This window comes from Podarcis filfolensis (genome assembly GCF_964270895.1).
Source record: "Podarcis filfolensis genome assembly, chromosome: 1".
Taxonomy (NCBI): Eukaryota; Metazoa; Chordata; class Lepidosauria; order Squamata; family Lacertidae; genus Podarcis; species Podarcis filfolensis.
The window spans coordinates 100,926,655-100,951,534 of NC_139604.1; the positions used below are offsets into that span (position 1 = coordinate 100,926,655).

A 24,880-nucleotide genomic window follows, 5' to 3' on the forward strand; every position below is an offset into this window, starting at 1 on the left:
TTTCTAGGAACATCACTGATAGATTAGAATTAAGAAACAATTTAATGCTCTTCTAATCTATCCAAAGGATTTCAGTGCTGTAAGTACCAGAATAGACTTAGCTATGATGTTGTGGCACCTAGATTTCTTCTTAGCAATGATATTTACTTTAATTCCCCCTGAAATCAAACATTAAGTAAATGGAGTAAGTAAATCCTGCTGCACAATTCTTTAATTACTGCAGCAAGAGCAATTCTCCAAGACAATACAAAATTGGGGGCGATATAGCTATTATACCACCCCAGATGACTCTTCAAAGCTACCATTATGTCAAGAATGTCAAGCCCCTTTCTTCCCATTTCACAGGGGCAGCGTAAGTTGACAGGTATTTATTTTTACTTACTTGCAGTGCTCATGACATTTCTTCCTAAAGTATTAGTGTTGTTATCACTGCTACTTCGGCTTAAATTCATGTTGTTAGTGGCATTGGTGCGAGCGATGTTCGCCACTCTCCGGACGAAGGACTCCAAACTAGAGGTTTCTCGTGAGGACAGGTTAGGAACACTTGCACTGGAACTCATGGGAGCCCCAGCAGCCAGAAGCGAACTCACTGAGAGTCTGTTACTTGCTGAAGAACTAAGGGGTCTCTGAGAAGCAGCTTCTTTATTCGTCAGCTCAGATACCGAGCTAACATCTGGGGAACTCACACTAACAATTCCCATGGATATAGCATTGGACTCCCCAGTTGCGCGGATGGAATTGTCAGTTCCTAGCTTTCTTTCAACATTTTCATTTCCCACATCGGCTGTCAAGGTGCTGGTACTTGCACTGGACGCTGACCCTACTTCAGTCTGAGGCATGCCATCAGCAGAGGAAAGGACAACAATTGGCTCATGGACGTCAGTGCCTGAAACTATATTTTGTTCCATTACATTTTCAGATCTCCGCTCCATTTTTGTCGAACCCAAGCTGATGTCGCTGCTACTGGCCACGCTACACACAGAACTGCTACTTCCTTTTCTACTTGAAGAGCCTGCAGCAGCAGTCATCTTGTCTGGACAGTTGTTTTTCACCAAGCTGCTCCATGACTGCGTTGTGCCTGAAACAGTGGATGAAACAGGTTTGGGTGATGCCGCTGAATCAGGGTCGTACCCTGGGGCAAGCTTGAGGTCAAATTTTCCTTCTGCGCCCATACGGTAAGAGTTAGAGCCACCAGCATCCCAGGTGACATCAATCCAGCCTAGAAAGGGACAGGAGTTTGTGAGACCCAGCAGAAAGCAGACAGGAGCGTGTCAAGACAGTAGCTCCACAATATGGGATCAGCTTCTCATTGGGCCGCTATCTTGAGTCACAGAAATTACTTAATAGGCTTTAAAGCCAAACAAAATAATAGAAAGATTTGAAATTCAAGCAGTGTGATCATTGTAGGTGTACTACATTAAAATGGACAGCTCTTACCACAGTTCAATTTAATACTAAAGATCTGAGAATCCAGTCAAAAATGTAAAAAAAGAGTTTTGTATTAAAAGTAACTATAACTTTAAATGTTTAATTCCCTTAAAAGTAATGTTTGAGCTATGTGTAGTAGAAGTGTGTGGGCATTTAAATGGTTTTCTTATCAGAATACTTGGTAATTGTTATTATACTACATACTACAGTTACTGGGGAAAATCCATTATTCTATTTTAAGTCAGCTTGTTAAGTATGGTTGGCCTCCATCCTCAGTCGTTGGTCAACCACAGCAGTGGCAAATGCAGTCCAATCTGCACCTGAAACCTGGCTTTCCTTTAGGTTGTGGCAAGGCAGTCCTTGAACCTTTATTTAAAAGGTGGGTGGGAAGGGAGGGCAAACAGACCACACTTGGGTCCAAGGAGCATCCTTGCAACTTCCTTCTGCTTATGATATGAAGACCTTTCTCTATGCATTATTTTAATTACATTTTAAATAACTGGCACTCCAGTTTTTGTTTAACGATTACTCCCTGGGAAGAAGATTTTTAGTTGATATGGGAACGAGAGAGAATTGTTTTTTTGGAACTTGGCCTAATATGGTTCATAGAGTGATGGATTCAGAGTGGGGGAGCTAGTTAATCAAATCTTGAATGCTAAAGAAGACAAGCACATTAAAATATCACCACAAAATTTTCTATCTACTTTTCTACTTCTATCTAATTTTTAAGTGAATAATTATTAGGATGATTTTTTTGCATAATAGGAGAACGATCATTCTAAAGAAAAGATACACTTGAGATGGAGACCTTGAATGTGGCATCATATCCTTCCTCAAAAAATATTATAAATCTAATTGCTATGCCACTGGAAATTTAATACCTGCCTCTTAGCATTCCCCACTTTGGTTTAATCATATATTAGTATTAAGAAAACAGAAACTTGATCCCAGCGAAGCTAGTAAGGTAAGAAATGGCAGAGAACTTGACAAAAGCTGAAGAAAAAGCAAGTTGCAAATGCCAAGCCAGAAAAGGGATAGCAAGGTATTCTGATATTATACAGACAGGAAATATTTATTCTTCTTAGACACTGGATCAATTATTCATACCCATAACGCAACACACAAAATATAGGATCAGAAATGCCACAGCTAATCTGTATATTGGAGTTGCATGTAATTAGCACAACTTGTATGCAACACTGTATTTTATGGACATGTGAAAATCAAATGTGAGTGGTGGTACTTTACTTCCCCAAGGAATACTGTTCCAATAAGACCTTGTTCTTGATCTCTAACTATCAAGTAACTCTAACATTTTCTTTCTTGAAATACAAGTTTCCCAAAGTACAAGTCAGAATCTCCAAGAACTAGGGGAGTTAGGTGTGACTAATACCTGGGGGAGTTTATGAACCGGTTTGTCCTTCTCAATTTCTGGATGCTTCTTGAGGTCAAGAGGCAAGTGATATCTTAGGACTTCTTACCCACCCAGTAATTAAGTAAGAGGTTTTCTCCTGGTTTTTCCAAGGAATTTCACTTACTACTTCTGCAAATCTTACATTATTCTACAGGCTCCCTTTGTGCCCTGTAAAACTTATTTTGAGGTAGAAATGTTTAGAACTCGGGTGCTAATTTTATCTGAAGAAGCTCAAACAGGTTTTCTTTATGTCAGCAGGTCACTATGACAAATGCACTCTTGATTTAACATGACCAAACAGTACACTATTTCCTTTCTGTCTTCCTTTTGATTTCTGAATCTACATTTCCCTAATCACCAAACTAGAAAATGCAGTGAACTACTATAAATAACTTGTGAAATAAAGAGAGCTAATTGTTTAAGCAGTTGCTCACCATTGTGCAATTCGCCTGTAACAGTGCCTTCACCTTGTGAACTACCATCCTGATCTCTCCATTTCCAATCAATTCCTCTGATGACACGGGCACCTGGAACCATGTACTTCAGAACCTGAGAGCGTACCAGTCTCCTCTGCCTTCGCAGATTAGCCTCTGCTTCTTTAGCTGCTTTTCCTACATGCAATCAAAACTAGTGATGAAACACTGCTGGTTAAGCTATCTATACAAGATTTAAGCATTCCAACTTGGTGGCAGGTATTTCAAATATCAAACTGATATTTTGATCTTAAAACGTGCTTAGAAACATGCTCTAGATTGGCATTAAGTTTTGGAAAAGTTTAATTCATGGCCTACATTACAATAGCTGGTGGTAAGAACAAGAAATAATTCTATCTACATTGCTTACCTAGCTGATCCTCACACACACCATTCACAGTGCCATAAAGTTCAAATCCAGATAGAGAGAGGTAGTGTGTTTGCCCACTGGCATTCTTCCCCATTTGCTTAATTCTTACATGCCTCCAGCCTTGCTTCTCATCCTTTTGTAGATCTAGTGGCCATGTTGCTGTTGACCTTTACATTAGTTTGGGGAAGTTGAAGGAAAAAATTAGATAATGATAAATTTAAGTGCCATGACAAAAACACAGAGAAATATTAATTATTTGTATGGTGGTTTTCATGGATCAAAAAGACCACCAGTTTACAAACAGAAAATTACTCTCTCTATTATACCATCACATGAATTAAATTTTTGGACATAACATAGGGTTGCCATGTTTCGACAGACATGCCATGGAAATTCCAGACGTATGGCAGCCCTAACGTAACACTAAGCCAAGAATTGTGGTTGTTTCATCTATATGCTAGAAAAACAGCCAAGGCTTGTGTGGTTTACCATGTTTAAGCCAAGCCACTGTGGAAGGCCAACTTTTTATTATTCAATGAATTTCAGCACAGTGAAGTAAATCCTGGACCCAATGATATCAAGAGGTTAATTTCCAATTACTTCAGTGGACTGAGAATGGCCCATACGTTATGGGTACTAAATTTATTGTCATAAAGTCAGAAACAACAATGGTCCATGTAAATGGAAATATTTTTACATACCCTGGTTCATTCAGACTGCAGTCATCCACATGAGTATATAGAGTAGTCCAGTTCTGTCCATCCTTAGATACTTGAAAAACCCAATTTCTGAGAGCAGATCGTCCATAACCACGAGCATGGCGTAATGTGTAAGCTGATGGTATCACCCAAAGACCAAGGTCTATAGCAAACCATGCATTTTTATCATCGTTAGTATGACAATTCAGAGCTGAACTGTCACGGCTTAAGATGTCTTCCAAACGGCCATAAGGCAAATTTCTTCCTTCTGAAGATGTAACTACCACCAGCCCATAGGCGGCCGGATTTACCCACTCATAAGCTGTTCTACAATAGAAACAACGATGTCACTATTACTCATGAATATTTGTTTAAAGCATTTTAACTCCCCTCTTCAGCAGAGCATGGGGAAATACAGACTCAAGCATCAGATCTTATAAGAAACTGGGATGACAACAGTTCAGGGAGCCTGATGGAATGGCCATAGGTAAGTGACAGACAGTATTTTAAAACCTAAATTTTTAAACCTAAAAAACAAAAGCTAATATGCCATGCATACTGCAAACTATGTCCCAATAATACATTTTTTTATTTAAAAATGATGCATGGGAAATCCAGTGCTGCACTTGGAAAATATTCAGAATTGGCCTGCAGGTATTTAATTCAAGATTTTAGCACTGTCTCAAACTGAAGTTACTGAAATCTTACTTTGCATTTGTTCCAATCCAGTAAATAATTCCATTTTCATCAAAATCATGCTGGTGTCTGAAAATGAATGTCTGGCCTTCTCTGAGTTTTCGTACAAAAACAAATGATGATCTATCAAAGTCATACCACTGCTTTGCCACCTAAGGAAAAAAGAGGCAACAAAAATGTATCACATAAGTATAGGGTTTCTTATCATCATTATTATTTATATATCACTTTTTGGTCCAAAGACCCCAAAATGGCTAACAGCAGATTAATACATGATCAAAATATACAGTAAAAAGGTAAAGGGACCCCTGACCAACAAGTCTTAGGCTCTGTGGTTTAACACAGCGCCACCCGCGTCCCCTAAAATATACAGTAAAGCACAATTAAATGTCATAATTCCATCAACAGAAACCATTTAAGAAGCAATGTAAGAGAACAAGAAAGCCTTCCCAAGCTGGAGGATTAGAGGGTGCTCATCCCAACCCCACATCTCACACTTGAGGACTAGAAACCCGAACAGACAATGACAAATAACTACAAAAAAAACAGTCACCTCAAACAGAAGAATTAATGTAATTCTTTCTGTAAACATGATAGGCTGGATCGAGTGCTTGACCCAAATTTGACCTTCCATTCACATAAGTGTCTGAGATTCATAAATGCTCCAAACAGAAAAGGCATTCATCAATGCCTCCTGCCTTTTCCCATACGGTTCCCAAGGATCTCCAGACCCTCCAGAACAACTTTTCAGGGGCATGGGAGAAATGGGAATCTGCAAAAACTGCACTTCCTCCAGTGGAAACTACCATGGGCTGAGCTATGTGTATAGGTAGTCTGAATGCAACCGGGGGAGAAGAGGAGTTTGCTCACCATTTTTAGGAGATATTGCTCTAAAGATTCTACAGTTGCCAAGGGCTCCATTTTCAACATTCGACCTGTTCTGTCTATTAAAGCTGTCTCCCCAGAAGCACGCTCCAAGCGAAACCGCAACCGTCTTGTTAATATCTAAAGTCAAAGCAACAATATTTTTACTTAGAAACATCCCTTTCATTTATAACAATTACTAATGATTATGTTTTCAAAGTCAAGCAAGCATTAATAAACTAGGAAAATCAGCACAACTGACAAATCTGCATAAGCACTATACACACACATTTACACAAATGCACAGATCCAACAGCATTCTTACTCTAGTAGAAAGTCTTTCCCACTCATGCGTAGTCTGTTTTGGACTCAATATGTCAAAAGTGACTGACATTGTCCTGTGTGGGCAGCCTGCAGCTTTGTTTAAATTCCTATCAATAACATTTTATGGCCCACTAGAGTTCATATGCTTTAGTCTGTATCTTCAATATTCACAATTCTTTTCATATTGTAATACAACCAAATTACATTCCAAGTTCTTTCACCAGGAAGTTCCTTCACCAGGTCTTGCAAAAGGAACAGCACTGCTACATTTTCTTCTTCCACTCATAGCTCTTTTGACCCAAGCTGATTATTAAAACTTTTATTTATTTAGAATGTTTTTATACTGCCCTTCATTGTATTTAGGGTAGGGTACAGTATAAAACAAACACAAAAAAGGTCAAGGAAGGTTAAGGAGGAAGCTCCCACACTCAACAAATTAAGAGTATAGGCTGGTTTTTTTTTAACTTAATACTAAGAATTAATATGACCAGAAATGTCTTGTGAAATCACTTTTCTATTTACAGCAATTATTTACACAACCCTGCCTGGACCTCAAGTAGAACCTTCATGCGTACACAGCAGCAAATCTAGATGATACCCATAAATGTTTGTTATGCCAAACCCACATTCCGTTAAACTTTTAATGGGTGACACCCAGAGTTGTGCAGAGTGGAACTTTGTAAACTGGATGCTCTGGAGGGTGGGATTTTTTCTATATTCCCCTTGCCTCAAAAATCAGGTCCAGAGGGCTGGGGACCCTCCAAAACAACATGGTAGATGGTGCTGGGGGCTATAGAAGGAAGGGAGAATTGGCAAAAAATGCCTCTCCCACTTCTGTCTATGAATTTGTCCAGTTTGCAAAGTGGAAGACTCCATTGGATCTGATTGAAGCATTATAATAATGAAATAGGTCTGTATCCAACTAAAGTAGCTCAGGACAACTGTAATTTATGGAATTTTATAGGAAAAATAGCAGAGAAAAGGCACAGAAACATTAGAATGCAGTAAATTTCTACCGTATTGAAAAGTTACCTGCAGATTATACGTTGATCCTGGTGTATCATACAAGTGTAGAGGTAGACGTTCAATAGATTCTAATACTGCTATGAGTTTCCGAATTAATGCAACTGCTGGACGACTATGAACACAGAGAAGACAAATGTTACTGTCTACAATACAAAGGGCTTTGAAAAATGAACAGAAGTTATGAAAACTTCAGAGTACAATTACAACTTCAAAATGTTGTAGCAATGACAAGCTATTTTTAAAACCTAAACTCTGCCTATTTAAAAACCGAACTCAAGCCAGCTTGCAACAATAAACACGATCCAACAATATATAAAAAAGAGATATTGCAATGGTTTGTCATTATGAGAACAAGTAACCACAAGTCTCAGGCTTCTGTGCTCCCACAACACAATGGGGAGAAAATGTAAACCAACAAAATTTGTAACAAATCGTTTCTCATTACACCCTTATAGTAGAAACCGCAGTTCGTTACTAACAATATTATATGCTGTGCATGGAAACTGTAGAACTTCCTGTTCATGCTTGCTTGTTATCACAGCAATAATGCATGATTTGGCATATGTCTGAATCAAAGCCAGGTGCATTGATTCATCAAACATCAACACTTTAATTTTTTTTTTAGATCAGCTTAAGCAATGTTTAAAATGCTTTGTACTACATATCAAAGCTCAAAGTTATTTTTAATTATAAAATATTGCTTGGAGAATCTGAGATAAGGAGATCTGGCCATAGTTACACATACCTTACATCTTCACTAGGTTAGATTACTGCAATGTGGTTTTACTACTCTCATTTTTTATTGTAACATTATTTGTGTTGTTATTCTGGCAAATTATCTTGGGGGCCTTATGAAGGCCGAAACACAGTACAGTATATGCATTATTCAATAACTAAATATATGGGCAACACTGTTTAAATGGGATCTACAACTGCAAAGCAACACTGATGCGGTAAACACTGGGCAATTTAAATACAAAAAGCAGCATGTTATGTACTAGTCCAAGACTGATATACCTTTTACTACTGAAAGCTGAGTATAAAAAATAGTTGCGTGCACACATTATTTTTCATAAGGTCAGGAACAACAAAATTACCTTTCATCATCTTCATTTTCACTGAAAGCTGTTTTGAATACATTTATTCTTTCCACTAGCTGACTACAGTCTTGTTTCAAATCAAAATCCACATTCTAAATGAAAAAGAGGGAATTGTTAAAAGAATGGCTGCTCAAAATTTGGGATTAGGCCATTATGGCTAACATTACGTAAGGAAAAAACCAACTTCTCAAGCACTGCCTGCCGAAGTGACAATGAGAAAGGGGGAGAAGTCAGATGCATAAATCACACAAGTTTTGAGGAAGAACAAAAATTAATTTTTGCTTCAGAAAGACAAGTATCTCATTCTGGAATGCACTGAAGTTTGTAATAAAAATTGTGACTTTGAGTGACAGTCTCCTGTTGCTCCAAATACCATCATCTTGAACTGCTCAGCTCTTGCAACGAGAAATAAATGTGCAGCCCTACTGAGGGCAAAGAAACAGCAAGTGTTAACAACACCCACCTATCCTAACAGCACCATTCCCAGGATTTTTAAAATCTTTTCCTCCTTCACCTCTTCTGATATTTGCTATGTGATTTAATGAAAGTAAAACAAGTGTTTATAGCCTGATTGCCAGGCTGCATCTTCCCTCTGAAAACTCTCCTTTGTTTTATGGACAGCACTGTCTGCTCAAAGCATGGTTAGACCACTAGAGCAGCACTAGGTTAACAGTGCTGGTGCAAACAGAGCTTCATGTCTCTTGACCCCTGTTCTTTTTAAGCTTAAGTTTAAGTGAAATCATTTCTCACAGCTAATAGACTACACTGTAGATATTCCTTAAGAAAATTCAAAGCCTTTTACATTAACTGTGATTAATTCAGTTTTACTGCACTGTCCACCTGCCCTGCCCCCCAAAGCTCAGGTGACATACACAGTTATCCTTCCTTCATCCTCACAATAACCTCACGAGGTTAAGTTAGGCTGAAAGATGAAGTTAACTGGTCTAAGATCAGCTAGTTAACTTCATGGCTGTGAATAAAGACTTGGCTCCCTGGCTCCCAAGTTCCCACTCATTCTGCAATAAAACTTACATTATTCAAAACAGTAAGAAGAGCCTGCACCAAGCCACTGCTGCACATTTCATATGGTGAAATAGTATTTTCATCCTTCAGAAGGACAATTAAGTTTTCCAGAGCAGTCTTCATTAAATCTCGCCAAGTGTTTTCTCCCTCAATAAACTGAAAAAGAAAATCAGATAATAGTGGCTCCATTCACTTTATGGTATTACACAACAGCAGTCTAACTGCGGAAACAAGAGCTTCACCAAAAAGTACTGCATACACACAGTAAGCGGTACACTTCACACAGCATGGTGCAGATTTAAAACTACCATTTCCAGATCAGGCTGCTCTTATCTGCCACTCACCCTATTTCATATGTAAATTCCTGTGGCCCACTTTGACCTGGGCTTAGTATTATGAGCAGCTGTCAACAGCCCAAGTTAAAAGTAACCTGGAAATACTAAACTCACTTTGAGAATCTGCCAATACCATCAGACGAAGACAGATGGATTAATTTTTATGTCTGAATCAAGCCAACATTAACAACAGCAGCAAATTATGCTTACCACTGCAATTTACTCAATGATACTTACCTGCCTATTTGTATGGAGCTCCCATGAAGATTCTAATTGTGTTGCTATGTTCCTCAGTGTTACAACTACACCTCTAGGCATACTTTCAACAGCTTTGAAATGGTCATCGTACAAGTCTCTTGCCATAGTTCGTACCTGAGCATCATTTAAGAAATCAGGATGAATTTACAATTTCAAACCAAATGAAATATTTTCTTGATATTTATGAATGCCAACCTTGGATCAGCTTCACTTGGAATGACAGTACATAAGAAACTTACAATTGAGTCAGAATGCTTTGTATGATTTTGTCTACAATGATAGCCAAGATTGTTTTCAGCTTTACCATTTGAAATGCTTTTGTAAATGGAGCTGCCAAAGATGGAATCTGGAAACCTTTATCTACAAAACATGGGCTCTAGCACTGAACTATCCCCCGCGCCCACAAGTCAGGATGTCAGTTACATTTCTCCCAATAACCCTATTAATCTTGGTTTGTTAAACCAAAGTCCATTGGGGACTTTGCTCAAGGCTGTCTGCTAAATGTTATGGCTACAGATTTGATGTGTTTTTAAGAAGTGCATTTCCCCAACTTATTTTCAGACCCAATCCAAAATGCTACCTTTGTACCATACCATAAAGTCATAAACAATCTGCTTGAAGGACTCCCAAATGAACTTTATCCATCTGTTCAAGCCATCTTCTGAAGTCTTGCTCCAGGTGATGACTTATTCAAGAGTTTTTAGAACTCCTCCCTCCCTGCCTCCCTGCCCCCAGTCTTCCCAAGGATGTCTGAAAGGCACCTTCATTCACTGGCAGATGCAGTCAGCTGTGTCCCTCCCAATAACAGAGGGCTATATGATTCAGTAGAGGCTTCTGGGAGTTTAAAGGGAGGGGGTGATTTTTTTTCACAAATTCCCCCTTTCTCTTGCAGTCCCTTGCTGCTGCTGCTGCCACCGCCACCACACTGCTCCAAAGGGTCCCCCTGCCCTGTTGATCTGATGGCAGAGTGCAGGGAGGTGGGCTGCAAAGGGAGAGGGGAATAACCTCCTCTCCCCCTCACTTTCCACTAATGGAAAATTCTACTGGATGAAAGAGCCTCTCATCAGCAGAGGGGGACAATACATCTCTGAAAATCTTTTTTGGGGGGAGGGAGGGTTGGAAACAAAGGTCTTTGAGGAACTATAATTCTTGGTGATATCTTCTGTAATCTGTTGCTTCTTGAGGCTGACCTCAATTAATACTAATGTATTAATGCATTTTTGAATGGACTTTAGATTTCAAGTGAGTCACTCTAAATACTGATGCAAGTGGAAAAACAAGTTTTGATCCAATGTTGCATGAGTGCAGTACTACTCACACAACAGAACTCCCCCATCTGCCTCAAAATCTGCTCTGCAGGTGTAGGGCAAGTAGGCTTGGCTGAAGGGGAGGCCTGGCGAACCTAACTGGGCTGAAAGTTCCTCACCACTGCTCTAACAAATCCTTTACAAATCTCATCACAGAAGTGAGAATTAATTTATATGCTTTTTAAACATAGATAGGCTAAGTATCTAAACCACCTCAAGCCAGCAACTAGCATGTACAAGAAGCAATACAGAAAGTAACAAACTGAAATCCAAATTCTCAATTAAAATGTTTTTAAAACATACTAACCTTTTGTTTGGTTTTTTCCGACTTTGATTTTGCCTTTCTTCCCCTTTTGCCAGTCCAACCAGTCACAAATTCTGATCCTGCAAAATATCCAGATGACAGGATATTATGTTGCCAGTTCATTTCTGTGCCCAATTCAAGGTGCTCACACTACTGTTTAAAGTCCTATACGACTTAGGCCCCAAAATAGCTGAATGATTGATTGCCTCCTTGCCTACAACCCCTCTCCTGTTTTCAGATCAGCAGAGAGGGCCTTCTTGGTAGTTCCATCACACTCAGAGGTTGGGTCTGTGTGACCCTGAAGAAGGCATTCTCTCTGGAAACCCTTAAGTTATGGAATTCCCTCTTTACAGAGGTGCATCTGGCAACTTCATTGTATGCTGAAAACATCTCTCTTTAACCTGGCTTTGACACTTAAGATATATTTTTAGGATCCATTCCAGTTGTGATTGCAATTTGTTTCACACTGTTTTAAATGCTGTATTTTATATTGTTGTAACCCACCCGGGACGTTCTGGCAACAGGTGGGAAATAAAAATGATGGTGATGGTGTTACCCCTACACTGGCAGTTTAGACATTACAATCCTAGTCTAACATATCACAGTTTGCTAGATCAGGAATACACTGTGACCCCATGTGTATCTTCTCCCCTCTACCCTTGCAAGCTTGTTTAATGTAAGGTTTCCCTGGTCTGTTAAACCAGTTTAAGAAGACAAGAACCATCTACTGGATCAGGCTAATGGCACATCTAGTCTAGCATCCTGTTCCTGAAGTGGCCAACTAGTTGTCTATTGAAGCCCCAAAAGAAAACACTCCCCATTTGGGTTTCCCAGTAATCGGTATACAGAGTCATATTGCCTCTGATGGTGGAGGCAGAACATAGCCATTGCTAGCCTTATCCCCCGTAGAAAGCATAATCTGGATTTGGAGTCTTGGGGTATAATTCTCTTTTAAAGTATCCTCTTTTAAACAGTTTTAGTTCTAGTTGGATACTATCATTACTTCTTGGAGCTGCAAATTCCATAGTATTGGCCAGATGGCCAGGGCATCCAAACCAGGAAATTATGGCTTAAGTGTTCCCTTCAAACCAGGTTTATTAAAAAAGAATGCAATTTCTGACCAGGCCACTGTAGCTATATACATGTGATTACCTTATTACACATATCTACATACTCACCTAAAGAGGTTTCAGCAGCAAATGAATGTTTAGTTCCTCTATTGGACTCAAAAACAAAACCTGGAAGATCTTCTTTTAATATTGTAGCTTGCTGACCATCTGAATTGTGAATAGCAATTTCTCCTTCCTTTAAACACGTAAGAGACCAATTCCCCACTGTGAGTTTAGCTGGGCCGGGGACAGATAAAATTGGCTGGCTTGTTGTGGATGGTTTCACCTGGCTTCGGGCTCTCTGTAACTTCTCTAAAAATTCACTTCGACTTTCTGTTAAAAAACACACACAAAAAGAAGTAAAGGCTAACTAGTATTTGACTTTTAACTATCAGAAAGTAATAGTTTAGTTTCCATGAAGCAAAATGGGTGGGCATTCGATGCAAATTTATGTTGTAGATTCAAGTTCTCAGGATAGATATTTCTCACCGGCCTCCAATATCACAATATAGGACAACAGAAAATGTCTACTGGCCAATGGTGAAACTTTTATGTTTTGGAAATCATTATATTACATAATGATCAAATATAAACAAACTGAATAAACTGAGCTAGTTGTTAAAATCCATTTCTACTAAAAGAAATGCATCTAGGGGAAAAAACCTCAGATTTGATGGAGAATGGAAGCATCCAAATTTTGGAACTAAAGAAAAAAGAATTGATTTAATAGGAAAAGAAAACCAAATGCAGAGTTATAGTATGGGATTCTGGGAACTGTAATTAACTGCTTTAATAGCAAAAATGTCAGTGTTGTTTGATGTACATAACTGTGTAACATATAAAAATATTTCATGTTTATGTATTTACTACTACATTTTAAATTTATCTTTCTTTGAAAATAATGTCTAAATGATACAATGTCTAAATGATAAAATACACATTACCCATGTTGACTGAGCAGACAGCTAATGAAGTTGAGTTTTGCTATATGGTCATGTCCAAAGTACCTTCAGTAGACATTTAGGGCTGGTTCATATGGCCTCATACCATCATCTCAAGAACTGGTTAAACTTTCATGGAAGCCCTGCTTATTTCAAGTTGTGCTTTCATATGCACAGTGACTATATACAACTGCTGAGGTTTCCATTATAACAATGGCACTATGCAGAAATGCAAAATCACATATGTAATGCCATCACAGCTTGTCATCATCCATCCCTCACAAAAATTTAAAAAGAACAATCTTAGCCATTCAATGTTAACTCATAAGTTCCCTCTCCAGACAATAAGATTACTTACTGTAGTTCCCCATTCTCACTCAATCCTCTCCACCCTGGAAGTTCACAGTATTTTTCTGAGCAGGTAGAGGGGATTGACCTTTAAGTTTACAAGCTTCTATACTTCTGTGTACCAGGGCAGTCTCCCAAATATGTATAACTCACTCCTTTACTTTTTGGCTGCCTGTTTTCTTTTGTAGACTGACAAGTAATTCATCACCTAGGACAAGCATGGCCAAACTTGGCCTTCCAGCTGTTTTAGGACTACAACTCCCATCATCCCTAGCTAACAGGACCAGTGGTCAGGGATGATGGGAACTGTAGTCTCAAAACAGCTGGAGGGCCAAGTTTGGCCATGCCTGACCTAGGATATTCACAAGAATGATATGATCTCTGACTACAAGTGTTTTTGTCACAAGTAACTGGGAACCTTCAAACCAAGAGTTCTACTGTGCCTTGTGTTATGCCATGAAGTGTGACCAAAAAAAAAAAAAAAGTTCCCAGGGAAAGGAAGCTAGGAACTCTTTTTAGGTTCTGAGGTTGCTCCCTAAGCAGCCAGCTGATTGGCCTGACCTGAAAGGACTATCAAACCCTTGCAGCAGATATTGGATTTGAATGGGCAAACGGTCAGCTAGTCTGGCTGGCTCCTATCTCTGGCTCCCATTCCACTGTCCTTAGGCCCAAATCTCAGAAACTCATGTAGTCAGCCTACTACTTTACCAGGTCTCTATAGTCCAGCGTTATAAACAGGTATCCATTATAAATGAAATATCCATCAAGCTGTCAAAAAGTGAATATGAAAGCAGAGATAGCTGTCTTTGCATTTCCATGATCCCTGCAGATCAGGAAATTAGCTGAAAATTATACTGCCAAGTTATGTTGCTATAGCCTTATGTTGCTATAGCTTTAAATTCTATCACCCCAAATCTAAAAACTGATAAAATTAGCATGAGATAATTAAAAAGCTATTTTATGAATAAGTAGAGTTTAAGAACTGAACAGAAAAGCTTTGACCGAAGCATCAGAACCAGCCTGTAGCCTCACACTACTGGAAAAAGCAATTTCCTGAGAATTTGAATCAGAAGATCTATTACAGCAATTGTTCAACGGAATAAAGCAATCTTACAATTCACTGCACACTTGGCAGTGAAAAGGGGGCAGCAAGCAATATCAACTATGTTTAAGAGCTACAGATAGCTTAAGTACAATGTGAAACTTCTAGCTCAATGTCTTTCAGTTTCTCAGTTCTGATCCACCTGATGAGAAACTTTGCACCACTTTTCACACACATGCAATTTCATTCTGCTAGCAAGTTGCAAGCCACGTCATCATCATTCCAACTTGCTTTACCTGAAATGCAGTGGATTACCACTAAATATTGCCTTTTAATTACTGTTTGACTAATATTAGTATGCATGGAAAGAAATGAAGACAGAATGAAGCTAAGATGTTCACTGAACACAGTTACAAAGAAGTCAGTTGCTGTCACATGCTAGTTGACAAAAGCATCACAATAAACTGACCACCTTCCACCTGTTTACATCCTTTACTATTTAGTGAGCCAATTCCTGTAAAAAAGAATGTCTCAAAATCAAATATATAAAATGTAAGATTCTTATGATATCTTTAAAGTATTAGTTGAGAACAACATTGTACCTGAACTATCAGATCCTCCTTCAGGGCTGCCACTGGAATACATTGTAGCTAGCTTCCCATCCAATATAAATCTGAACCAGCCATTGCTACCATTTGATAGCTCCAAAGCTGCAGAATCACTCCAAATATACAAGCAGTCTCTTCCCCTAATGATTGACCAGTCTCTCCAGTGATAGGGTTTACCCTGCTGCAACTCTTTAGCATCTTCTTGAGGTTCGTCTTCCTGTAAAGCAAGATAGTTTAAATTCATTGGCTGTGGAATTCCTTAAGGAATAAATTGTAAAACACAACAAGTATACCTGCAGGCTACATTCTTACATAAACACTTAGAATTTCAGCAGACACTGTCTGAATATAATATACAGAAAGACACTTAAAAACTGGTACAGTGGTACCTCTGGTTACGTTACTTAATTCGTTCTTAACCTGAAACTGTTCTTAACCTGAAGCACCACTTTAGCTAATGGGGCCTCCTGCTGCTGCCGTGCCGCAGGAGCACGATTTCTGTTCTCATCCTGAAGCAAAGTTCTTAACCTGAAGCACTATTTCTGGATTAGCGGAGTCTGTAACCTGAAGTGTATGTAACCCGAGATACCACTGTATCTTAAAAGCATACTAGAGACACAAGACAAGTTTGCCCTTTTCTCTCCTATCCAAGCAGAAGGCAACAGACTGCAGCACCAAAAAAGTTTCTTAAATGAGTGTTAACACATTAGGTCCAGCAACCCATTACTAGAATTTAATGTACTTTTCACTGATATTTATTCACATTAAGGCATCCCAGACAGCAGTTGGGACATATATGCATTCAAATATTGCGTACTTACTTTCTCTGGTTTAGATTCTTCTTCATTCTCATCGTCAGAGGTTGGTCCTGCCAAAGTTGAAACTTTACTTATCACACCAAGCCTAGCGAGCTGATCCAAGAACAGGTCACCTCCTTTATCAACCAAATCTCTTATAATCTGTAATGCTAGCAAGTGGCCATCATCGTCATCCTGTAAAAGTTGCACAGAAGTAAAATAATAGGGATGTACAGTAATTCACTGTATATCTTGATGTACAGTTAAACATTTATTACATAATTAACACCCACCACTCCCAACAGAAAGGCAATCACTCATGGCCATACCACTGCAGGAAAGTGTTAAGTCTAATTTTTGAGAAGTAATCCTTCCTGAGACAAGAAATGTAGGGCCATTTCACAGATTAACAAACCTACTGTACACCCAACAGGGAATCACAATCAATCCCAATTCCAATGGGATATTTCTATACGAAGCATCACAATCAATCTCTTTGCTTCTTATACTGAATCCACTTAATCTAATCTATTCAGAGGCACATCTAATTTGTTCTTAAACTTCCAGTAACTTCCTGAACTAAGCATTTCAATGCTCCACCACACATAAAAACTAAACTGATGTCATTAGAAAAGAAAAGAAATAGAAAGATAACAATTACCTCTTGATCTAGAACAGTAGCAGTGATCTCTACCAGAACAGTAGGCAAATTATGCCCAGCATCAGAATCACAAACCTCTTTTAGAAGAGCTTCAGAACAAAAATGAATCATTTTTCTAATGAGAGCAAGACTTGCTTTCCTTTTAGAAAGAGAGAGAAATAATATTTTAAAGAATGAAACGGGAAACATACATACTTAGAAGAGCACAACATATTGGTAAATGCATTGAATTGCTACCCACTTTACATGCTGTCTATTGTTATCATCAGGTAACAAAATATTCTGACTCTGGCCAAGCTACAAGCTGGACTTGGAGTTGGGTCATTGCTGATTTGCGTTTTTCGAATTCCATTCAACATACCACCATATATAAATCATCCAGATTTTGCTTTGCTTTTGGCTTGGTCATTCTTGAAAATCCAGATCCTTGAAAGTATTCTAGCCACACAATATAGCATGTGAATCTCCACATGTACACACAGCCCTTTCCCCTTTGTACCTTATTGAAGGCAGCATAGTTTGTTGAAAAGTTTGAGCAAATACAGGCAGCAGTCTTTTCAAATATATTGGTGCCATTTCTGGATCACCTCTGGGCTCATTTGATTCTTCTTCATCTTTGTTTGAATCTTTCTTTTTCTTTTCATCGCCTTTGTTAACTGGACACATCCAGTCACCTATAATTGTAGACAACTATTAACACTGATATGAGTTTCAAAATTGTTTTAAAGAAACCACATATAAACAATTTCCTTTCCAATGCAGATACAGACTAGGGTAAGAATCTCCACAATAGACTACTATAGATTTGTCTAGTTACATCTTATATTCTATTTCCTATCTCTGGGGAAGAGTGCACATGGTTATATAGCTGAAAAGGCAGTGCCCATGCAAAGACAGAGGTATTGGCAGACTCTGGAGGAATCCCAAGTTTTACAGAAGTACAAAGAATCTTAAAGAAAAACCCTTGCCTTCCTGCCTCTGTCACGTGAAGAGGGTTGTAACCCAACCCATTCTCCTTCTCATCCACCACCTAAAATGTTTTGTTTTTGTGTGCTTGCGCCTACAGCAGGATTTCAGTTGGCCTGCTCATACCATAGTTGATAGCTGCATGTAAAGCTTCAGAAAGAAGTGAGACAAGACACTGCCATGTCAGGCTGTTGTTACTCTTCTGCCCTAACCCCCACAAAAATATTATGCCACAGACTATTACGGCATTTTTTTCTGGACATTCGGCTGTCATAGCTACGTGAAAAAACCATCTCTTATACTAGTTCCATTTGTTTTGAAACAGGGCAACAGTGAGCTTATGGCTGAATGCAGTCTATTTCAAGAAAACTGATAATAAATAATCAAACTGATAATATTTCAGCAGTATTTTTTTTTTAAAAAATTGCTATCTTATGGCACAGATTGAATTCTACCTTATTAAATTCAACTTAAATTCAACCATTGCTTTACTTTGACAAAAACTTCCTGGAATCTTTTTACACTAACCTGGAGATTGAAGAATAGCCACTACTTCACTGTGCCCTCTTTCACGAGCTTTGTCCAAAGGAGTCTTTCCATCTTCATCTCTCAAATCTGGATTGGCACCATGTCGCAAGAGAGTCTAAAAGCAAGTTATTACCAGAATTACTGGAATAAAAAAGCTACTCAGTATGTCAATGGTACAATTTAGGTTCCTCTGACTATGCACGGAACAGATTCATGACTTCCTCCCTCCCTCTCCTAAAGGGCACCATCCCTTACTTACTATTTGAATCAAGTCACAATATGTTGTGATATCTAAACCAGCTGGCTACAGTTTGAATTATTGCTCCAAACCAGAATTGATTCTAGTTTGGAGTAAGCACTCCTACTAATTTGCTGGTTCAGCAAATGGTTACATTCTCTGGAGAATGTAAGAACCAAATGGTTAATGTTTTTGATTTTGTGTGGATGGGGAACAGTGGTGGAAGGGGAGATGTTCTACGAGACAATATAAATTGGTTTCTGATTTCATCATAGCAAACTGGTTTTTGTTTCAAAAACTAAGGAATGCTTTACAGAAGGAAGGAGGACATATACACTGCTCTTGCTCAAAATAATCCAGATCACTGAGGGTTGTCTGAAGGCAGCTATTGAGATGGTGAGATATGTTACATTGTTATGTTTTTGTGAAGAGTTTTGCACAACTTTCATATTTGCCAAGGGCACAAACACACACTAAATAAATGTGTTTCCAAAAAATAAAAATCGCATATGCCAAACATGAAGTATTAAGGGACAGGACACTTTTAAAAAACACATACTTCAGCTGGTCTAAATGCTGATAAGGGATGGAATGATTTGTTATGATAGAAAAGATAAATATTTAAAAATCACCTTTGCTACCTGAGGTCTTCCAAAACATGCTGCATAATGTAAGGATGATGACCGCTGACCCCTATTAACATCAGCACCTCGTTCACAGAGAAATTCAACCTGTTTACAGATGAGCAACAGTTTATTTTTACTTGCATCATTTCCTTTATGCAGAAAATCAAAATAAAGTTTCTTTTCCTTGTTTACCATTTCCTGAGTTCCAAAAGCAGAGGACCAGTTTAAGAGAGTTTGTCCTACATCATCCATAAAATTTGCTTCAAAAGCTAGAGAAGTGGAAAAGAAAGTGTCATTATATGTTTGCAACAATATAAATGAAAACAAAATGTTAAGTCTCAGTATTCTACCCTGCATATCAAACAAGCTAAAAATAATTTTCAACAAAAATATTATTCTTAGAGCCCATCCATTATAGAGATAAACATTAAGAAGCAAACTAGAAATTACAATGTCAAATAAAGGTCATTTGCTTACCACCTGTGTCAATAGCATCTATTAGGGCATCGGTATCTTTGCTGCGGATGCAATCTATCAGCTGCCGATGGGAACGGTCTCCAGTACTATCAAGTCTACGCAATCCTGGGATTCTGCCTGTAGATCCAGCACTAGACTTTGGCAAGGCTTTCCGTCCTTCAAACAGTAGCACCAAAAGAAGATCTACCAAACGCATGGTATCAAGTACACATCTTTCATCACCCTGCAATGCACTCTCTATAGAATCTGGAAGCTCAGATCTTAGGAGATCCTGGAAATAATTAAAAGTCTGAACAATAAAAATATACAGGACTTTAGAAAATCCAATGAGAAAGGGATTGCATCTCCATATAAAAAAGCTAAATTTTTTATTATTATTATTATTATTATTATTATTATTATTATTATTATTATTTCAATTTACATTCCATCCTTCCTCCCAAAGGAGCTGAGGGAGGGAGTATAAGCAAAGTTCAAATGTAGCAGTAACAATTAACATTTTAAGGATTTTAGAATGTGAAATAAAGGAAGGTCTACACAAATTTATTCTTATTTATGATGATGACAGAAAATTAAAGAAACAAAGAATATACATACAATATCTGCCAAAAAGTAAAGCTTAATTTTTAATAAAATAGATATTTAACAAAGAAATTCTTACATGTGTTACTACTGGAGATCCTCTGCAGAGTGTTGATAACAGGCTTACAATAGTTGACACCTGGTTACTTAATTTGGAATCTGCAGTTGCAGATGGTGCTCCTGTGCTACTCCGGCCAGGTTTACAGGCTGAAGATGGTCCTGAAGCTGTGCCACCTGCTGCAGCCATTCGAGATAATAGCTCCTCAGTTAGCCCATGTTTGGCTAATGGCGCTGGATCAACTCCACGGCGTGTAAATCGGTCAGCTAACGAAGCAAAGCAACGCAGTGCACCATCTGAAACCTGAAGGAACAAATCATATGGTTAAAAAGTATCACACAGACCAAGATTTGAAAGACAGCAAATTTAAAATAAAAGCTTCAATATTGACATTTAGTAAATTATACAAGAACACTGTTTCATATCTCTCCACAGCTTCTATACTTTCTTAGCTATGAATGATTTCTTTTACGACAACAGTCATTTTCTAATGCAAGTTCTACATAGGGATTGTAATTGGGGAAATGAGACACAGCATTACGTTACAGATATGTGTGGGATGAATAATCTCTGACCCAAACAGCATCCACACAACTGTTCAAGTGCAAATCCTAGCACCTAAGAAAGAATACCACAAATCCTCATTAGAGAGTTACTGTGGTATAGTGGTTAAAAGTATCAGACTAAGACCCAGGAGACCCAGGGTCAAATCTACATTCAGCCACAAAGCTCACTGGTGACCTTTGACATCACTTTCTCTTCTACCTCCCAGGATTTATGTGAAGATAAAATGGGGAGGAGATACCATGTGCACTATCTTAAGTTTAAATAGCAGCTAGTGCTTTTCCATAAATACTTCCACAAAAGCTTGTGCAAGAGTTTCCATAAAAATTAGGCAGGTTCTATGGCAGTCCCAAAGCTTTCATTTGTGCAAAAGTTTGCAGTTATGGAGGAAACTCTTTGGCTTTAATTTCACTCTATGTGAAATTATATTAAAGCACAAAGTGTAAACAGATCACTGTTTACTGATCACCGTGAGTAAAATATAACTTCCACATGTAAAAAAAGAACATTTTTTTCCTTCCCGTTTCCATAAAAAAGCCAACTGCAAATCCTCTAATTCTCCATAGGAATAAAAATTAAAAGTTACATTAGAGCCAAGGATTTCATGCTACTTGAAATTAATCCTACTACCATACAACTGTTTACTTGCACTAGCCAGTGCTGGCAATATGAACTAAATTCTTCGTAATATTTGTTATACAGTTCTCAATTCTGGAGTAACCTATTTACAGTGCTTTCAATTACATATTCTAAATTGTTTACCTGATGGTCTTCATGTTTTAACAGACTCGAGAGGGATTCAACACAAATCTCTAATGAGGAATCTTGAGGTTCCATTTTTCCACAGAGTCTGGATACTACAGCCATAGCAGAATGCAACGTATCTTTATGAACCAGGTGCCCACTGTCACGAATAAATGTCAATACACAGTTCAGCCCCCCTGCTTCAAACACAGCGCCTGATTCACGGGTACAGATGAGTTCCAACACCTAGAATGAAAATGGAATTACACAGTGCAAAGCATGCATTCTTTCCAATTCAATTCTCCCAGCGCTTATTCACTTTTTATTTAAAAATATTATTGATCAAAATCGTCAGTATGAATGCATTAAACCTCTCATGGTGCCAAAAAAAGCTATAAACATGTAACAGATAGGGGGCTGTGTATGCTGGCCCTGCCCTTCCACCCCAACATTACCCTGTTGAGCAGAAAGATCTGAAGGGAGTTTGTAAGCATGCGTGAATCCATGATCAGGAGCCCTGTGCTGACACACATACAAGCTCTTTTCAGACCTTGAAGCTCAACTTGGCAAGTGGGGGCGGGGGGGGGGGGGCGGAACTGGAGCACACAGGCCTGCACCTCCTACACATTTACAGTTTTCTAACAACTGAACAGGGCCCCAGTTTAAAAAAGTGTTATGCATATCTAATATTAGAACACCAGAAGCAGTTTGTGTCTGGAAGATACACAAGCCTAAGGTAACTGGATAAGACATATGAGTTTTAACAGGCTATGTCATATATGGCTTTAGCAGTCTCAAGGTTCAAATATCTATGCGCCAAGCAAGATACATTGCAGAAGATCCACAAACAGGATCTCACACAGGTTTTTACAAATAATGTTAATAGCAATTGTGGAAATGCAATTAGATTTCCCACTTTTCAAGACAATTTGTCCACTAAGGCATCTACTTGAGACTGTTTGGGATAAGGGTATATTTTTGCAGAAGTTTTATTGTTTTGCTTAAAATATCAAAATTTAAAGCAATTATGTCCTGGTCTTGTAAGTAGACAACTATTATAAAAACATTTTCTTATCATGGAGCTTTATTTTCTGTAACGAAAGAAAATTAATACACCATACCTTTACACACTGCTCAGCCAAGTCTCTGCTGGTTCTGTTGTTAAGCTCAACAACTACTAAACGATTACAAAGTGCTTTGATAGCACCATCCACTCCCACAATCCGTCGAGTGCATTCCGCTGATACATCCAAATAATAAGTTATAGCACGAGCTGTTACCTCCAATACATTGTCAGGAGCACTTTCATCAAGGAATATTTTGCACAGTGCTGGCAAAAAGGTACGAGGGGGACATCTGCAAGAAGAGACAGATTACTCATCACTAACATACACATTTCCATATACATTTCTGTGATCTTCGCCATTGCAGGGGGTCTCAGGGTCCCTTCCAACTCTACAATTCTATGAAAGATTTTGTGAGCCACTGTCTAGATTTAACATCTAGACAAAATAAAATGATTACAAACTGTTCTGGGGTCACAGATATGGGCTTCAATACTAATTTTAGTTTCATGAACAGAACACTTGCCCACTGTCTGAGTCTCCCTCTGCAAAAAAATGTTCCTAATAGTTGGCTGACCCTCTGTAAGATACTCGTGGCACAGGAGACTACAAAATGAAAACAGAACGGTTAACAATTGGAGGGACCTTCCTGCAAGTGCATAACTGCCTTTGACTCACACAAACAACTTTGGATCCAAACCAATATCCACAACTGTAGACATATATTCTGGTTATAAGCACACCATTTATATCTGGAATGGAAAAGGAAATCTAAACTAGTTAAAAGCCTGTATGTGAAAATATTTTTGTGTATTTTTTTCTGAACTTACAGAGGACCTATGCTTTAATTTCAGTTACATAGTAAACCTCCATTAAAAGTCAAAATCCAGTAATTCAAGGTAACAAAACCGCTATAAGCAAATGACAATAGAGACCACTCTGCACATCTGAAACATATTTTGACAGATTTCAGTTCTTTTGTCTGGATAGTTAAATTAATGCCTTCTTATACATGACATACTAACTTGATAAACCTTTTGAGTACATGAAGGCTTGCCATAATGAGGATAATGGTCAGTTCTCCTCCTTGCCTAGGTTGAATAATAGGTTCAGGATCAAATGTGTGTATGTATGTGTGTCTGTTTATGAAATTAATCAGCAATATGTTTCACTATCATCACCATTCTACCTTTCTAAAGGCTGTTTCACACAATATACCTTCCATGGAACTATTTTGTACTTCCTCTATAGGGTGGCTTCTCCAGAGTTTTGTATGTGCCCGCCCACCATTCGGAACAGCCCATACATGAGCTGCCACAAGGCACCACCCAGAATGTTTTGAAGATGCCTGGAGATACAGTGGAACCAATTTGCCTGGAAGAGGCAGTAAGCATTAAGTACCTTATTGCATAAAATCATGCAAAGTGGCCCTAAACCACTGAAGGTTTGAGTGAACCTGGATGAACCTGAAAGTTTAGAAATTCTATAAATTAAATCTTTATTCTACCTGCAGTCCTACTGAATCCCTAGAGCCTGTCCCTCTCCACATATGGCAACTCTCCATTCTGTCCATTTCCATTGCTGCCATAGGAAGAATTTAAGTACTGTAAAGTTTTGTTCAAGAAACATGAGTCTAGGTAACCTGGGTAATAACTTGTAGTGACTAGCCAGCCATCTTGCTACTCTGTAACACCGCATTTGTTGCCTCAAACAGCAAAACCATTTTACTTACTGTCCACAATTCAACCTAAGTAAATACTATATTATTCACATTTATTTTTAATTTTATTTGTTGTTGTTGTTTAGTCATTAGTTGTGTCCGACTCTTTGTGACGCCATAGACCAGAGCACACCAGGCACTCCTGTCTTCCACTGCCTCCCGTTCTTGCCAATTACTCCAAGCAAGC

At 38.4% G+C, this 24,880-nt stretch overlaps 1 protein-coding gene across 50 annotated transcripts in view; it reads right to left on the bottom strand.

The window, feature by feature from the left end:
* Positions 1–24,880, bottom strand: part of HECTD1 (HECT domain E3 ubiquitin protein ligase 1) — a 53,334-nt gene that overhangs the window by 20,130 nt on the left and 8,324 nt on the right. For 8 of the 50 annotated variants that reach the window (XM_083608205.1, XM_083608187.1, XM_083608193.1 and 5 more), the window contains exons 3-25: positions 23,031–23,265; positions 21,928–22,155; positions 20,623–20,904; positions 19,962–20,232; positions 19,677–19,753; positions 19,491–19,589; positions 18,621–18,735; positions 17,626–17,800; positions 17,127–17,265; positions 16,490–16,660; positions 15,663–15,885; positions 12,799–13,062; positions 11,624–11,700; positions 9,989–10,123; positions 9,426–9,572; positions 8,391–8,485; positions 7,300–7,405; positions 5,950–6,084; positions 5,092–5,231; positions 4,387–4,710; positions 3,686–3,852; positions 3,277–3,453; positions 383–1,078 (exon numbers count right to left, since the gene is read on the bottom strand). In XM_083608205.1, coding sequence (XP_083464331.1) covers positions 383–1,078; positions 3,277–3,453; positions 3,686–3,852; positions 4,387–4,710; positions 5,092–5,231; positions 5,950–6,084; positions 7,300–7,405; positions 8,391–8,485; positions 9,426–9,572; positions 9,989–10,123; positions 11,624–11,700; positions 12,799–13,062; positions 15,663–15,885; positions 16,490–16,660; positions 17,127–17,265; positions 17,626–17,800; positions 18,621–18,735; positions 19,491–19,589; positions 19,677–19,753; positions 19,962–20,232; positions 20,623–20,904; positions 21,928–22,155; positions 23,031–23,265 — 4,478 coding nt within the window. Of the gene's footprint in view, positions 1–382; positions 1,220–3,276; positions 3,454–3,685; positions 3,853–4,386; positions 4,711–5,091; positions 5,232–5,949; positions 6,085–7,299; positions 7,406–8,390; positions 8,486–9,425; positions 9,573–9,988; positions 10,124–11,623; positions 11,701–12,798; positions 13,063–15,529; positions 15,575–15,662; positions 15,886–16,489; positions 16,661–17,126; positions 17,266–17,625; positions 17,801–18,620; positions 18,736–19,490; positions 19,590–19,676; positions 19,754–19,961; positions 20,251–20,622; positions 20,905–21,927; positions 22,156–23,030; positions 23,266–24,880 lie in introns of all 50 variants that reach the window. The other 42 variants (XM_083608199.1, XM_083608185.1, XM_083608202.1 and 39 more) reach the window with 10 other exon arrangements.